A 15906-nucleotide genomic window follows, 5' to 3' on the forward strand; every position below is an offset into this window, starting at 1 on the left:
GGTTGATAAAGACCGACTGGCTGGTCTTTCCAGTGTCACATGAAACTTGGACACCTATGTAATCCGGTGCCAGTGCAGTTATATTGGTTGAACGATCATATTCCTCACGCAATACTATCAGTGAGTCAGTATTTCATAGTCCTAAATAAACACTACACCTTCACAGCTGCGTTCTGCGCCACAGTACGCAGTGCGCGCGGCGCGCGCCAATCTCCATATAAGGATTTGTTTACGACAACTCGCGAGAGGACCATACCATAGCATAGCTACAGGAGTGTTTCGAAAAACATAAAGTAAAATAATGTGAAACAAAATCGTTGGAATTTATAATTTGTAACTTGTTTTGTCCGTTGGACCGAAAAGGCTCGAGTCAATAATCAGCATCCAGACTCCATCCTGTTTTAAACATAGTTTTTTAAAACCGGCCAAGCGCGCATTTATTCCCTTATTTAACAAAAAAATTGAAAGTGAAGCTTAAGGACGCGTAAATAGTCTGGCACCATCCCATTCAACAGTTTACAATTTATACAATACATTCAGGGAACACGATCAAAAAAGGCTTCCTCGTGAAGAAGGTCTATGGTATGGGTATGGGGTTTGTGCTGAGAACGGTCACTCCCTCAAATGTCACTTAACGGGTGATAGCACCGCCTAATAGAATGGAATTAAAGCCTTTCCGCTGACCATTAAGTCAGTTCCCCAAGGGTGCAACTCCCAACGGCATACGGGCGCGGGCTTAATTGCTTATCCGATGTCGAAGCACTTTAGGCGAACCATGCTTCAGTTTGGTTGCAAGGTTTGGCAAAATAAAGTGCATGTGTACGGTAAAGAGAGTGTATCCGTACAGAAATGCTAGTACAGGTCTCCAGGAAAGCTGTCTTATAGTTTGACGCTCAAGACGAAGCGCGTCAGTATGTCAGGTCGTTTTGGTTAATTGAAAGTAAAGGCGAGGAAACGTGTGGTTTGTAGAGCTTGATTAGGTGCCCACATGTATCTTGGACTCTCTTGAGTGTTGACACGATTATCAAATGAGACGGGTCGTAATGGGAGCCAGGTTGAGGGGAAGTTGCCAGGTTTAAGTGGGATGAGTGGTGAGATTGCTAGAGCTTTGCGGATCATATATCCACCCAACGCAGACAATCTGGCCAATTCAAATAAAAAATTTAAAGTACATAAAAATGCCTTATAAACAAAGCCATGTGTGTTGTAATTGACTATCATGTTGGCCTTCTTGTGATCGTTGACTTCTTCAGTTGCTGTTGTTGCGATTTCAAGTCGCAAGGTTTTAACATATTCCGTGTTGCAGTTATGGCATCTTTGCTTTGTAACATCAGGCTGCTTTGGTTGTGATGGTTATTGTTGTATAACAGCCGTACAAATCTGGATTTTACAACCGGCAGAAGAGAAAGAGGGAATATAAATGTGATCTTAGCATTTAAATCAAAGAGACAAAGACCAACAGTGTCGGTAATAAAACCGTGGGGTTTTTGTATCATTTGACAACATGTTACGCTTGTGCGATAGAGGACTGTGATTTTTAGGAAATGATCAAGATTTCGGACGGCTCTTCGATACGATGTATGGCAATATCTGTTTTTGTTTTTACGACTTGAACAAAGGCCGATCATATTACGGATTGTATACTTGTCGCAATTGTATGACCTATATGCATGTTGCCTGTATTCCTCGTTCTGTCTAGTGGCAATTCTTGTTCGTATTTTCGGTAATTCTTCTCAGAGTTGTAATCGAGTCAGTCACGAGTCACGACAAATTATCACAAGTCAATCACAAGTCATCCAGTCCCTAGTCACGTCACAAGCTCTAGAGCCTGAAAGTAAAAGGTCACGCGGCGAGCTAAAAAAAACGGGTAAAATTTTACCTTTCACATCCGGCATTTTCGTTCCTACGTCTCCTTGTTCGATCACGTTTGTTTTCACATCCCGTACTTGCGTGAGAACGAAAATGTATAGCGACATGAAGATTTACCTACTTTCAGCCCATGGGTTCTAGATTTCGTCGGGCTGGCTTGAATATCAGCGGTCACTTTAGATTAAATTTTGTGTGATTGCTTATGAGTCCTTCAAGTTTATTTTTAAAAAAAAAGAAGAAAAAGGTGAATATCCTAAAAGAAATCTTAGTCTCCTATTTAACTTTCAGTTTTCACCCAGTGACCACCACAAAATTGTTTCATAAATTGTCATCTTTGTACGAATACACCGAGTTCCACTAGTCCACATGCGTTTTATTTTTTATCGGAAGTGAGAGGTCAATTTTTGGCACGATATTTCCATGAATTGAGATGCTATAGTAACAAATTTACATAGGCCCTTTTAGAGCGTGATTTCCTGAAGAATCAATGTAACTACCTAAAATAATTGCAAATTTTAGAATTTTTGCATGTTAATTTTCCTATTCAAGGGTTCCGGAAGCGCACCACCAGGGTGAACTCTCAGGCTCTACTGAAATGAACTGTGACAAAGGCATTCCTTTGTCATTGTTTATTTCTTGTTTCTTATGACCTGACTTGTGTGCGCCACCAAGAGTTTGCCACGGAAAGTCCGTTTTTCATGAGTTAACGGTCGACCAGTAGATAACTTGAGCTAATTTGTGAAGGATTGGGGCATAGCGTTCTGCCACCTTAGAAAAGGGCAAACAGATACTCGAATCATACGCTTACGAATCTACTGACCGGACAAACTAACAATTTGAAATAGCCCGCGCTGCTAATTTGTCGGCCGTCTCCCACAATGCATTGGGAAAAATTGACTCTCCATGGCAAATCTTGGTGGCGCACTGCATGTGAATTGACTTTTGGTGACTTGTGACTGACCACTCTGCATGATATTTCTTGATGAACTTTGATATCTGTTAAGAAATTTTCCTTTTTTTTTATAATTTGCAGCAAGGTGCAGTCATACACCGAGTCTAACCTGCAGAGTTCCCTGGTGGGAGTAAAGGGAGGCATTTGCACATGGCTAGAACTCAACGGATGTCAACAATACAAGTAGGATCATAACTGAATTTTTCTGATTCGTATGATGAATCTTTTGAAACTTTTTAACGATTTGATGCGATGTAAAACCAAACAAACTGTTTACCTAACCACCACTTTTAAAATCTGTGGCAATAATTTCATTAGTCTTAATGAGATGTGTTGGACAAAAAGAAGGGTATAAACATGTCTATCGCTAACCCGAGGTTGCCCCAGCTCCAACGCTCATCGGGAATTTGACATATATAGAGCTGGGGGAACAACTTTTTTTCCAGCGGTCGGAAAATGGCGGAGACCGTGAAAAACGGCCTTTGGTCCTTTCCCCCATTTTCCGAACCCAGTTGAGATTAAACTCACCAATTACCATGCAACAGTCATTCACGAAGCAAAGGATCGACTTGAATGAGAACAACAGGGACTAAAATATAAGTGTATCAAGCCGCAGCCAAGTAAATCGGACACGGCTATACTGTCATGAATGACAGCACATTTCCTTATGTTGAAACTGATTCGGAAACTAATCACTTCAGTCGATTGCCAAAGGGCGCATAATAGTTATATACCCTCCTATCATCGCAACAAACTTGGCGATAATTGACAGATAGGCGAAGATGACTTTTTCATTCTGTAAAGTTCAGACGCGTCCGAAGTTGATGGGTAACACGCTCCGCGGCTGGGGAGACGCCGGCGAGTCTGCACCGTGTCAAAGAGAAAACACCTGCCGCGCGTTGACGGGCTAAGGTGCAGCGGTTGCAGCCCTGGAAATGCCAGGATTTACGCGGCAGACTTGGCAGACGATTCCCTGCCAAATCATTTAAACGTCTTCCGATCCTGGTCTGGTTTAAAGTTGGATCTAGGCTGTTCTGTTGAAAAAAAATGTATCCGAGCTGTTACCAATATTCAGGTATCACAGGTAGTGCGGGGCACCGGTGTTATGCAAGGTGGAATCAAAATATAGCACGGGGCAGCATTCCGGACTGCGGAACAAGGGATTAGGGCAAGCTATTTCAGACCAGTTTACCCAAACATCAACCACCGGTCTGCAGTCTATGTTTCACGGCATCAATATTTCTTTGGGATGTAGCTTGATTTTAAGGATGTAGCTTTTCTTTTGACCATTCTTCATGTTAATGTAAACATGCCGAGGAAGTAGTGGCAAGAGGTGTTTTTTTTGTATAAAGACTTTGATTGTGTTGATTCAAGGAAAATGGACCTGGTTACAAAGTGACATTCACAACATTGACACACAATTAAAACGAAAAATGTTGAGTAGCTGATGTAACTAAAACATGGGTTTATGGTTTAAGGAGTGTATTTTTAAGGCACGAAGGGACATTGGCCGCTTGCCAGAAAACAAACCCGATTTAACCAGAACAATATGGCTCAAAAGTGAAAAAAAGAAATGGTTCCAAATACTCAGTGAAATTCTTCCTCCTTAAATGGTATTGATGGATTGAACAAAATAGGTCAGTGGACACACTTTTTGTTTTAAATTTGACGATATATGCGAAAATTACGGGGTTAATTGCAGCCTCTTAAAGGCACATAGGATCATTTCATGCATTTTGTTCGTTTCCAACACTAACACCACTCAAAATCCGAAACACGATTTCATCAACCGAACTCTTTGTTTTTTACAAAGCAGTCAACTGACTGATCGCTTGAAATCACCTACATTTCTTGATTTCTTCGAAATGACAGCAAGCCAGACGGAATAATTTATACAGGGTGTTTAGTATCAGTACGATCTTTAATCCAAGTATTTATATTGATAATAATTCGGTAGGTTAATTACTTTGGAACAAATGCAAATGATCCCATATGCCTTTTAATTACAAGTACTTGATGTAAAATCGTGTATATTGAAGTCAAACATTGTGTATGTTAAAACTATAGAGTAATATATTTAAAGCGCCCATGTAGTGTATTTTTTAATGCAGTTCTTGAGATTGCACCTTTGTATCCCATTTAACCTTATTTTCAGTTTTCATTTTGCTTTTTTAACGGCATTTTGGCGACTTTCTTGTTTCTATGCTAATGCCAATTTGCATATTCATGAGCAAAAGTGTGATGTCATTTCCAGCCAGAAAACTGAAGGTTACAGCTATTTATTTCAGCACAACTATTTGCCAGAATTTTGGATATTATGCTGTGAGTCGTAAATGTTCTTTTCTTAGTGATTCGTTGTTGTTTCAGTACATGACAGTATAGGCCAACGAGCACAGTTTTTTAATGAGCAAAGTTTGGGTTCACAAATTGAATAGAAAACCCCTGAACTGAATATTGCCTTTTTTTTTTACCTGAAATGACATAACAGCAACAAGTGCCCTCATTTGTCCGGAGAAGCATGGACAATTTTGAATGTTTAAAGAAGTGCACTTTTCAATAAGATTAACAAAACATGGATGTCAAGTTGTTTTCATACAATTAAGAGGAGTAGAAAGTTGTACAAGACGTCTTCCAAAGTAAAATTCATGTCATGAGTCCTTTAACAGTTCCAAATTACCTTTTTATTTTTCCAGGGTTGTGTTTACTCCTGTTTACAAGGTAGCTTTTCGCACAGTCTATGTCAGTGGCTTCGTATGCTGCTCAGGATACACTCGAGTTGGCAATTCATGTGTGCCGAATCAACCCACAACAGGTATTGTGCTAGTTAGAGAGAGTGGTGGCGCCAGACTCTAAAATGGCGTTGGGGGAAATTGGAGGCAAGGAAAGATTTGTTTTTTTTGAGGGGGGGCAGTCAAAATGAAATCTTAAGACTATGTACGCTCGCGCGTGCCAGTTGTCAATGGTCCGGAAATGAGTAACAAGAGCAACTTATAGAAGTGTAGTCGTTTTTATGAATGCGAAATGTATCAAACCGCAGAGAGGTGTATAACACACGTATAACAAATGTACAAAGACGTTAGGTAACCACTATCTACGGCTGTATAAATGGATGTGTGGTTTTTGTTTCGCCTAATGTACCAATGTATAATAATGCTTTCGTTGGGCCCCCAAAATGTATCCACATTTTATAAATCTTGTGAAAAAAAATTAATAAAATAATCTATTTAGAACAAAATTATAGGAAAAAGTAATTGTAATTGCCCTGTGCTAAATTTAAGCATTTATTGGCAGATATTACGAAACCTTTTGATGTCTATGGTGTGCCTTCTGTTATAGCAAAGGAACTATAAAGCGCAAATCCTAAAGCACATGATCCTTAGTTTACGCTAAATTTGATTGCTATATAATTCCTTGCTAACCCCTGTGAAATACGCTCACCGTTAGCACTTAGGCTATTAAACGTGTCATTATACTAAGGGATGGCGATTCACGTTTATCAAAGCTCTTAATTTGGGCCAAGAAATCATGATGGATTTTGATGCGTGCAAGAAGCCTTAAACTGAAGCGTTATGCCGGTTCAACGTCGCAAACTATCAGTAGTAGGCGTGTATTGTCCCTTCAAAGTCATCTTCACTGATTTCTAAATTAGTTCTCACTTCCCCTTTTGCCCCGGTCGTAAATGAAGCGGTTCCGCCAATGCCAACTCCCAGCAGACCACCGGGCAGCACGCACCCTGTGACGGGTCCCTCGCCCGGGTCGGATAACGATCAGGATGGGTCCACGGTGCCTGGATTCACGGGGCTCTTCATGACCGCTCGCCCGGTCACGCCTCCCCCGGGCCCCTCCACCAAGATCCCCGCTACTGATGCGGGCCTACCCAAACCTGAGCGCACCCCAGGGGCCGAAGTGGACCCCCCTGGACCCAGGGACCGGCTGCTCATCATCCTCCTTGTTCTTGTCATCTTGGTGGCCTTGTTTGCTATCGCCAGTTTTGCTTTTCACTTAGCCAAGCTGTGGCATCGCGGCAGACTGGCTTGTTGCTTCGGCATTTTATCCTTACCAAGGTAGGCTGACATTTCATAATTGCATTAGTTTTGTTTTGAACACTACTGTGCTATATTTGTTTTCCTGTTTGTTCATTCAGCGCAAAACGTATCCAACCAAAAACTTCCATGGATGAGAAATTTGCAAATAATTGTCCTCTTTTGTTTCATTTCAAATTGCTAAGACGGTGTTCTAAACGCATGGGAATACATTGGAAATAAAACCATTTTATTCCTTTAACTTTGGATCATTCGAAATACGCAGTGGATGGACCGGGAACCATTCTAGGTCTCCCCCAACTCTCCTTTTCTGGCCGTTGAAGGGGTACTTGTACATGGAGCCTATAAGAGTCAATCTTCCGCTTGCTTTGCTTTTGTTTTAATGGTATTTATTTAGCCTGACGTAGTTTATGCAAAGTTTATTTGCACACTGGCACCATTGCAATCCTTCTTTTCAAAAGACCACATTGAAATTTTGTTAAGTATAGTAATTTAAAGGGTTTTAATTTTCTGTTATGATGTCTTGGTATTTATCAGTTTGAGACAATGCTTGATTTCTATTTTAGTATACATACATATTGCAACTTAAGACTTCCAATACATACTGTCATAACATGACCTTTGATCTTAACATCTGCTTTGAATGACAATCAGCTTGTAGTTGCAACACAATCACTAAGACTCCAAAACAGAGTCCTAAAAGTGGACGCCCTTCAACAACAAAATAAAAGTCCTGTCGTCTAAGTTATAATTGGTATGCAATAACGTCATGGCAATTTCCTTTTTTCCCCTCCGTAATTCACTGTAATGCATTAAAAAACAGACTCGGCTTGCCCTTTTTAACGAACAAGACTTTAAAGTTCTTGCGGGATGCCGCGCTTTGCGCGGCACCCGCTAGCTGGTCAGTGCGCCCTCAATTGACTTATTTTTGCGAAGGTGTTCATTACATTCGGTCAGGTTTCGAAATGCACATTCATATCGTACGAATTCAGCAATTTACCAGATTTACATCATGAACGTTATGTTTTGCGTAATAGCGATAATTGTGAGTGTTTCCACTATTCAAAGTCTCAAAAAAACCCCGAAAATTCCAAATAAAGCAAAACAAAACATATCAATCATTTGTCCTGTGCCAACCGTGACTTCAGAGGACAATGAAATCGGTGCATACCAGTTAAGGACCTCCACAGACTGGATGACCGCAAAATCAGATTTTTTGGGGCCTTTTACAAAAAAAAGCGACATTCAGACATCAGACAAACAGACTGACAGACATCACATAGACAGACATCAGCGTATGATGTTTTAATAGAGGATAAGTCGAGTGTTCATGAAAACTTCTTCAAGTGCAATAAATCAATGCGAAACGTTGCGGACACAGGCCAATATTTCTCTGGGCATTATCAACTTTTAAATAACTTCAAACTTTATCGATGCTCAAGTGGCAACAACTATATAGGACACCTCTTAACGTGGGAAAAAGTCGTGGATATTTTGTGCTTTACTTCAATTGTTATGGAAAGGAATAAGAGAAGAGAACGTACTTGAAAGCAGCTGCTGCATTACTGAGCATTTTACTTAAAATTTCTTTTGTTGAAAACAGTTATTAAGTGAGGCTAAAAAAATGCAATGTAATTGTTTGTGAAATGCTCTTAAAGGTTCATGAAAATGCACCTTTGTGTTTAACTTTGCATTTAACTTTATTTTCAACTTTTATTTTGCCATTTTCAAGGTTTTTTGTGCCTTTTTTTGTTTTGATGTTAATTTTATTTTACATATTCATGAGCGAAAGTGTGATGTCATTTCATGCCTAAACCTCAATGTTACAGTTATTTCAGCACCAAAATTTGTCAACATTTTGGATATTTTGCCGTCGTAAATTGGTTGTTGTTTGGTGATTCGTTGTTGTGTCAGTACATGGCAGTAACCCAGTGAGCAAACTTTCTTACCAATGTTTTCAATGAGCAAATTTGGGGGTTCACAATTTGAACAGAAAACCCCTCAATTGAACAGTGTCTTTCCTGAAATGACATCACAACAACAACGCCCTCGGTTGTCGGGAAAAGCATGGACAATTTTAGATGGATAAAAGAGTACACTTTTCAATACAATTAACCAAAAGGGGATGTCAAATAGTTTTCATACATTCAAGAGTAGTCGAAAGTTGTACAAAACATGTTCCTTGGAAAAACAATCATTTTCATGGACCCTTTAAAATGTGTGGCATGAAGTAGGCTAGCTGTGTGTATGCCGACAGGAGGTTAGTCAGACATCCTGAAGTATAGGGGAGGGGGAGGGGGGTTGAAGTCGCGAAGAGGAACAGGCCAGAACAGGAATTGAAACTAGCAGGTTGGCACAGAGTCAACTACCTTCAAGAGTGGGTCTGGTGCGTACGACCAAATCCCCCTCGCACCAAAACATTTTTCGAGTAAGCGATAGATCCTAAACCAACCTAATTCAACCATCTACTCCAAATGTAATAGAATTCAGATCAAATCATGAATCGTAATACGTATCGTCTTACACTTGGGCCAAAAATAAATAGTTCTGCTTCCGATTAGGCATTTGAAAATAGGGTAGGTAGGTAGGGAAATTATATTTTTGGGGGGCACTTTTTTGTGTACGATCACATGAGGGTTTCTGCGTGTAGTCAGGAGTAAAATGAAGTAATTGATGATTGTCGGGACTTTTTCCTCGTTTTTTTCAACAAATATTAGGGTAGGGGCTATCAAACTAGGGTAGCTGGGGTAACCGGGAGCAGAATTTTTTTTTTTTTTTTTGCCTTATGTAGACAGCTTTGACAGAATTCCTTTTTATCCAACTGAGGCGGGAAGGGATCTAAAATGTAAGGCTTCTGTATGCCGTGTTTTCAAATGGCACTGGGTTGAAGTCTCGCACGTCACCTGTTATTGAGCAAACTAACACAAATTTGCTCGTATGATCTTCTGGATATTAATTTAGGGTTTGGTATGAGTACACTATTTCCGAAATGGGGGACTTGCTGGCTCGAGGAAAAACAGATTTCAATTATTAGTTTACTACTGCGGCATAATGGTGATCCACATGTAATATTTTGCCAGGCTTAAATAGACCCTACGTGGTGCGACATTAATTAAAGTAATGACATTTTCCCTTTAAATTCGGCAACCAATTACTATATATAAGCGAAGGCCGGGTTTTTTTTTTTAAATAGAATCTAAATGCAAAACAACCCATGCTGTTGAATCTTAAAATATTAGCTTCTTTTCCAAATTGAGTTCCATCAGCCCCTTTGGATTTAATACATAAATCTCTGGGCGCTAGTCCCAGTTATTTTTTTTTTTTTTGCAATAAGGGATCATCGCCAATTCATTGAGGATTAGTTGCTTTATTTCCCTGAGTATAGTGTAGCAGGAATAAAGGATGTCTTCAGTTTAGTTCTTCCCTTCACATTTGACATTAATTTGAATGGGCGTTTTTAGGTCTGGAGATTTTAGTCTGGTTTCTCGACTTCCTCTTGATTTCTTGAGTATAGCTCGCAGCTAAGTCACGTAGACGTCATGCTCTAAATATACCAAGTTATGGAAAGTTACCAAATTTGTTTTAACTGGGTCTGAACTTTCCTTTCTCGAGTTTTGAAAAAGAAAAGAGCTTAAGTTGGCACATTATGATCGACGTTTGAGGCTTCGTTTTGATTGTTATTGATTTGGCTAGTTTGAAGGGCTTTGTGGCTTGCTTTCTCTGGGGGCGGAGAATTTTCTAAATTTATAAAAATTGAACATCACTCTAAAAAACTACATAGTCGGAGACTTCTAATGACATTATTGCATGACCTTCTAAGTTGTGACGATAAATCAAAAGGTCACGTTCAACAACCTACTTTTTCCCCTCCTTATTAAAGGTAGAGTAGACTATTTGCAACTATTCAAAAAACGTAACCGACCAAATTACTGTGCAAAAGCTTGCTTGGCTTAAAGATAGTAATGACACTAAACTCCCTGTGAAATTATTCATTCTGGCATACTGTCATTTTGAAGAAAACGACGTGAGAAGATCTTTTTCAAAGATGTTTCAAGTGACACATTTGTTGGAAATTCCATGAGTCCGCCCCCATGTGTTCTAATTTGTGGTTGGTTTGCAATTGGGCGAATCCGTGAATGTCTGAATGAGAATCGTGTCCCGAATGCTGATTTCGGGATTGAGTCACGAGAGGGTACAATTCAAAATATGACTCGGCAACTTTGGATCTGAAATCGAGATCCAGAATATAGTGTTTATGTTTGTTCTGCTTTCTCGAAATGTACAGCATAACGGAGCTAAAACTTTATCGGGTTAGTTAGTAAGCATCTGTCTTTAGATTTGAGCACTTTTGTTTGTTCAAACAAAGAAAACAATTCACAAACTGCACTCTACCTTTAAGATACATGCAGTATCATTCCCATAGACCATAACCATTCAGTTATATTCAACCAACAATATTTGGATTTGGTTTACTAGTCCAAATAAGAGGAGAGTCAATTCTAAAATGAAATTTAGAAAACGAATTGTGCATGTTAATATCGATTTGACGACTCGTGGTGTATTGACTTATTGGTGATTTTGTGATTTGTTAATCAATCAAGGATACGTAATGGGAGAGATGTCCCCGAAGACTCTCAGAAGATCAATTGCATCCTCAGTACAATTAGCTCTGGTGAGTATATATTGGCAATCGATAATCGATTAATCAATCAGCGAAAAGTTATTACAATTAGCCGTCACGATCGATGATCGATAATAAATTAATTGATCATCATGAATGATCAGAGGTTGTCGTAATGATCGATAATAGATAACAGATTAATTGATCATCATGAATAATCAGAAGGTGTCGTAATGGTCGATAATCGATAATCAATTAATCGATCACTGTGACTGCTCATAAGTTGTCGTAAAGATCGATAATCGATGATCGATCAACGTGACTGATCAGAAGTTTTTGTAATTGTGGCATTCTTAAAAGTTGGGATCTCTTGAGGCTCATGGGGATCCCCTGAGGTCTATCATGTCTTTTTAAAAGTTCTACATTGTGATCAATGACTCGGGTCTTAACTTCTAATGTTGCTCTAAATTGTTGGAATGAAAACATTCATTTTGAGGCCAAAGGCCTCTTAAGGTGACACCATAAAAAAAAGTGAAGAGGGAAGTTAAACAAACTCATGACTCGAGACAATGAGACAAACAGTACCGTTTACACACCTTTAAGGTAATATGTAAAATGTGCAAATAATAGGAAACATGACTAAAGGTAACAAAAAACCAAGACTTCCAGAAAATGGCGCCAACAGCGAGGCTAACATCCGACTATAAGGCAATTGAAAGGAAGGATTGCAATGTAGCGTGCACATGATTCAAACCGTTGAGTCACAGCCCCAAGTCAAGTGACGACTTCCCTTTTTTGGTGATTATATTACATTAAAATGTTAACAATCCCTAAAAGTCCCTTGGCAATTGGAAATTAGATTGTTCTGGCTTCGCTTGCACGATTGTGATCCTTCCTGTTATATCTGGCATATAGAGGGGGTACGTCACCCTTTTTACCTGGTCAGTCGATCGAAGAACGTTTTAGTTTTTAACGGGGTGTGTATGTGGGTATGGATTTGCGTGGTTATATAAATGCTTTCAACGATCCACAGGTTATTAAAAAACCTTTTTACTTTTAATAACGGGAAACGTGTTATGTGTACTGTTCGGTAGATTTGTTTTGTCTCTATCCACAAACGTTTATGTCATTCTATTTTAAGTTTAACAACGTTTGGTATTATACGTTGGCATCAGAAGTCCATAAGAGGTTTTAAGCTTGAGGAAAACTTTGTTTTTCTTGTGGAAATGAGGGATGAAATTTAAATAAAAGTTCCCACTGATTTAAATTAACGAAAGTCACTTTATGGCATTACAGCAAGGAGTCAAGCGTGTCTTGTTTTTCCAGCTAAATCTGTCTACACCTGTTTTACAGTTTAATATCGTCCACTTTGATATTCAGTAAATATGTTTTGTTATTACCTTAAAAAAAGCAAGCTCGATCGGATTCTGCGGGCCAACAAATGGGTGTTCAATAATGAGTCACGTGATTGTGCCATGTAATTTCTGGAAGAAGTAGTGTTTTGAGTTAAAAAAAAAAAGGTTTTGACCCCAGTGACCCCATGATGACCTTTGACCCCAGTTTGGTCGTGTGACATGTTGGGGCTGGGCTGCTGATACCTTTGACAAAGTTTGGTTGAAATTGGTCAAGACATATAGGAGCAATAGACAATGTCAACGTTTACTAAATACCTAACTAACGGAGAGACACGATATGTTGGGCTGCTATCTCGCAGCTATACTTTACAAGATTTGTTCGCGTGGTCATTTTTACACATAAAGAAAAGGACAGTCAGTATTTTAACTGTTGGTTTTAAGAGTGCACCGTCTAAAAATAGGCATGATGTCATAGAGTGGTATTTGCAGCCGTTAAGTTGACCTCCTGTCATAATTTCCCTTATCGATCAAAACTTAGTGATGGTTTAATATAGCACGGAATGGGGAAGCTTATATATACGGGATGTTGGAGAGATGCCAATTTGAGTGCAGATAGGGTCTATACAGAGGACCATATGGGGACGATATTGGGGTCCAAAGGGTGTTTGTAAATGTGAAGGATACCAATTAGAAACGGGCAGGTTGATTGCTGTCGTGAGTCATGGTCATTCATTATGCAGGACTCTTAATTCAATTAGTCGGCGTAATTAAAAAGGTGTGGCACCAATGTTTTGGGGATCGCCTTAATTTTGTAAACGTTTGAAAATCACAGGAAAAAAAAACAAGTACACAAGATTAAAGAAGATAAAAAAGTAGCTTTTGGTTTTTCTTTCTTCATTTGATGAAGTAACATACAGTTCTTCTTCAGAGCAAATATTGACATTTTTTAGCGAAGTCTGTATTCCACACAGCGATTAGTTTATGTTTTTGCAAATATATCACACTTTGAAATTTTAAAGACAGAAACTTTACTTTTGAATTTGAAATCATTTTTTTTAAAATAAAATAAAAGAAATGAAAAATGGACTCTTAAAAATCGAGTCACGTATGGCTTCGGAAAGCGGTCACCTTGCACCCCAGCTGACTATTTTTGCAGTCAGTTTGTAAGACTATTTTTTTTTTTACATTGGGAACTTAACTTGTCTTACAATCGGCAATAATGAAACTTAACTTCAGTTAATGTAGACATTTGTTTTTCATCTTTTTTTCTCTGTTGATTTCCTTTTTTTCGCCAGACTGCAGCACCGAGAGTGTTCGCTCCGATCTGTCCACTCTATCACATCGTTCCGGCTCCGATCAATCCGGTCGTTCCGGCTGCAGCGAGGTGACTTTCATCAGTGACGACTCGGACTCCGGGATCGTCAAGCACGTGGTGTACGAGAGATGCTGGAAGGACACCGCCAGCCTCCTCCCCTACGCCTCCTCCTCCTCCTCTTCCTTCTCACAGACCTCGCGGGAATCCAGGTCAAAGGTCACCGGACTGATGTCCAAGAAATGCACGCCTCTGCTTACCATACCCTTGACTCCTCTGGCCAAAAAGCGACGCCCCTACCCGCCACTCCCAATTCGACCCGAACCCATTTATGACACCACCCCTCGTTCACCTCCCTTACCCGTTCCCGTACCCCACACTAAACGCTCCTCGCCTATCCCTCGTCAGCCCTCACCCGGCCCTTACAGCTACACTAGCTTGAACAAGCGAGACCGTAAGAACCCCTCTCCCCGTGTCGACATTCAGTCACCAGTTGGGCGCGATTTCGCAGTCGGTCCCAGCCAAACTACAACCGAGGACTATACACAGGAGTCAGTCATCAGCCACCGTTACATCAACGTCAAAAGTGCTGTCAGAGAGAAGCTGCGACCAGTCTACGTGACCCTTGACCCCGAGACAGCCACAGACAGCGTTTACGTGGGAACCGAGTGCTGCGAAGGTGATGATGACCCCTGGATGACGTCACACTCACCAGAATCCTCGTCTATTAGTTCCGTTGGTTACTGCGCCTTGTCAAACCAGGTTTTTCCTCATCGAGTCAGCGGGAACGGTTACGATAAGTTAGAGCGTTGCGGGCAGAATCTACCCCTGGCTCCGGAGAGCTTTCCCGCGCCGGAATACGCCGTTCCCTCGGTGACTACCTCGACCAGCTGCTTGGTAGTCGAAACAGAAACCGAGGACCTGGAGTGCCGAGCGTCCCCGGACATAAGACGGAGCGGGACCTTTTCGGGTATGACCTTGGAATACCGGAAGTTATCCGAGGACATCAAAACCGAGGACACGGAGCAAGAGGAACGGTACATCCGGGCACCGAGACACAACCACAAGGAGTTGGTCTTCATTGATACAGTCAGGAGGGTTAAGATTTCGACTCCAACCATGAAGCACAACTCCGTGGGCTGAAGATGAACAAGTCGTCAGCAGCAACAATTGCCAATTATGCGCCTCAGAATCGATAGATGAGCTGATGTGATAAGATGTGGAATGGCTTGTGGTTGGAGACCGAGTCACGTGACTCGAAGGCACGAATCAAATGATGACATTACAGGGCAGAGCAAATCAGTGGCTGATTGGAACAGTGTGATTGGTCTAGTCAACAATGAACGTAAAACAAATTAAAAAGAAAACTTAAAACATAAAAAAAGTTCAAAATGGCGCATTTTATAAAAGGAGAAATGCATCCCCCCTGGCTGGTTGCCCTATGTAGTGCTGATGATGGTAATGCCATTTTATTGCAATTGTATAAAGATGAAGTAAATTTTGTCTGTTTGCATTTTTATACTCAAATGATATATTTTGCAATGTAAAAAGAACAAAAAGAATTAATCTATAATTTCTAGAATAGAAACAGTCCGCTCGTGAATTCATAGCTTAGATTACATTCATGAGCACCCAGAATTACCATACCATAGCATACTGAAACCCAAAATAATTGGCACATTATTGCCCGTGATTGCATGCACAACGGAATGGGAATCTCAATATTTACAAAACGAATCCCGTACTATTTCCCG

General features: G+C 40.3%; 1 protein-coding gene across 1 annotated transcript in view; it reads left to right on the plus strand.

Annotated features, from left to right (window-relative positions):
* The window catches only part of LOC119726446, a 40030-nt gene extending 24377 nt beyond the window's left edge, over positions 1-15653 (plus strand). The window contains exons 2-6 of the mRNA XM_038198103.1: positions 2903-3004; positions 5515-5633; positions 6507-6885; positions 11466-11536; positions 14136-15653. Of these exons, the coding sequence (XP_038054031.1) occupies positions 2903-3004; positions 5515-5633; positions 6507-6885; positions 11466-11536; positions 14136-15295 (1831 nt within the window). The 3' untranslated portion in view covers positions 15296-15653. The remainder of the gene's footprint in view (positions 1-2902; positions 3005-5514; positions 5634-6506; positions 6886-11465; positions 11537-14135) is intronic.
* Positions 15654-15906: the final 253 nt, after the last annotated feature.

This window comes from Patiria miniata, unplaced genomic scaffold (assembly GCF_015706575.1).
Source record: "Patiria miniata isolate m_02_andy unplaced genomic scaffold, ASM1570657v1 HiC_scaffold_2, whole genome shotgun sequence".
NCBI lineage: Eukaryota > Metazoa > Echinodermata > Asteroidea > Valvatida > Asterinidae > Patiria > Patiria miniata.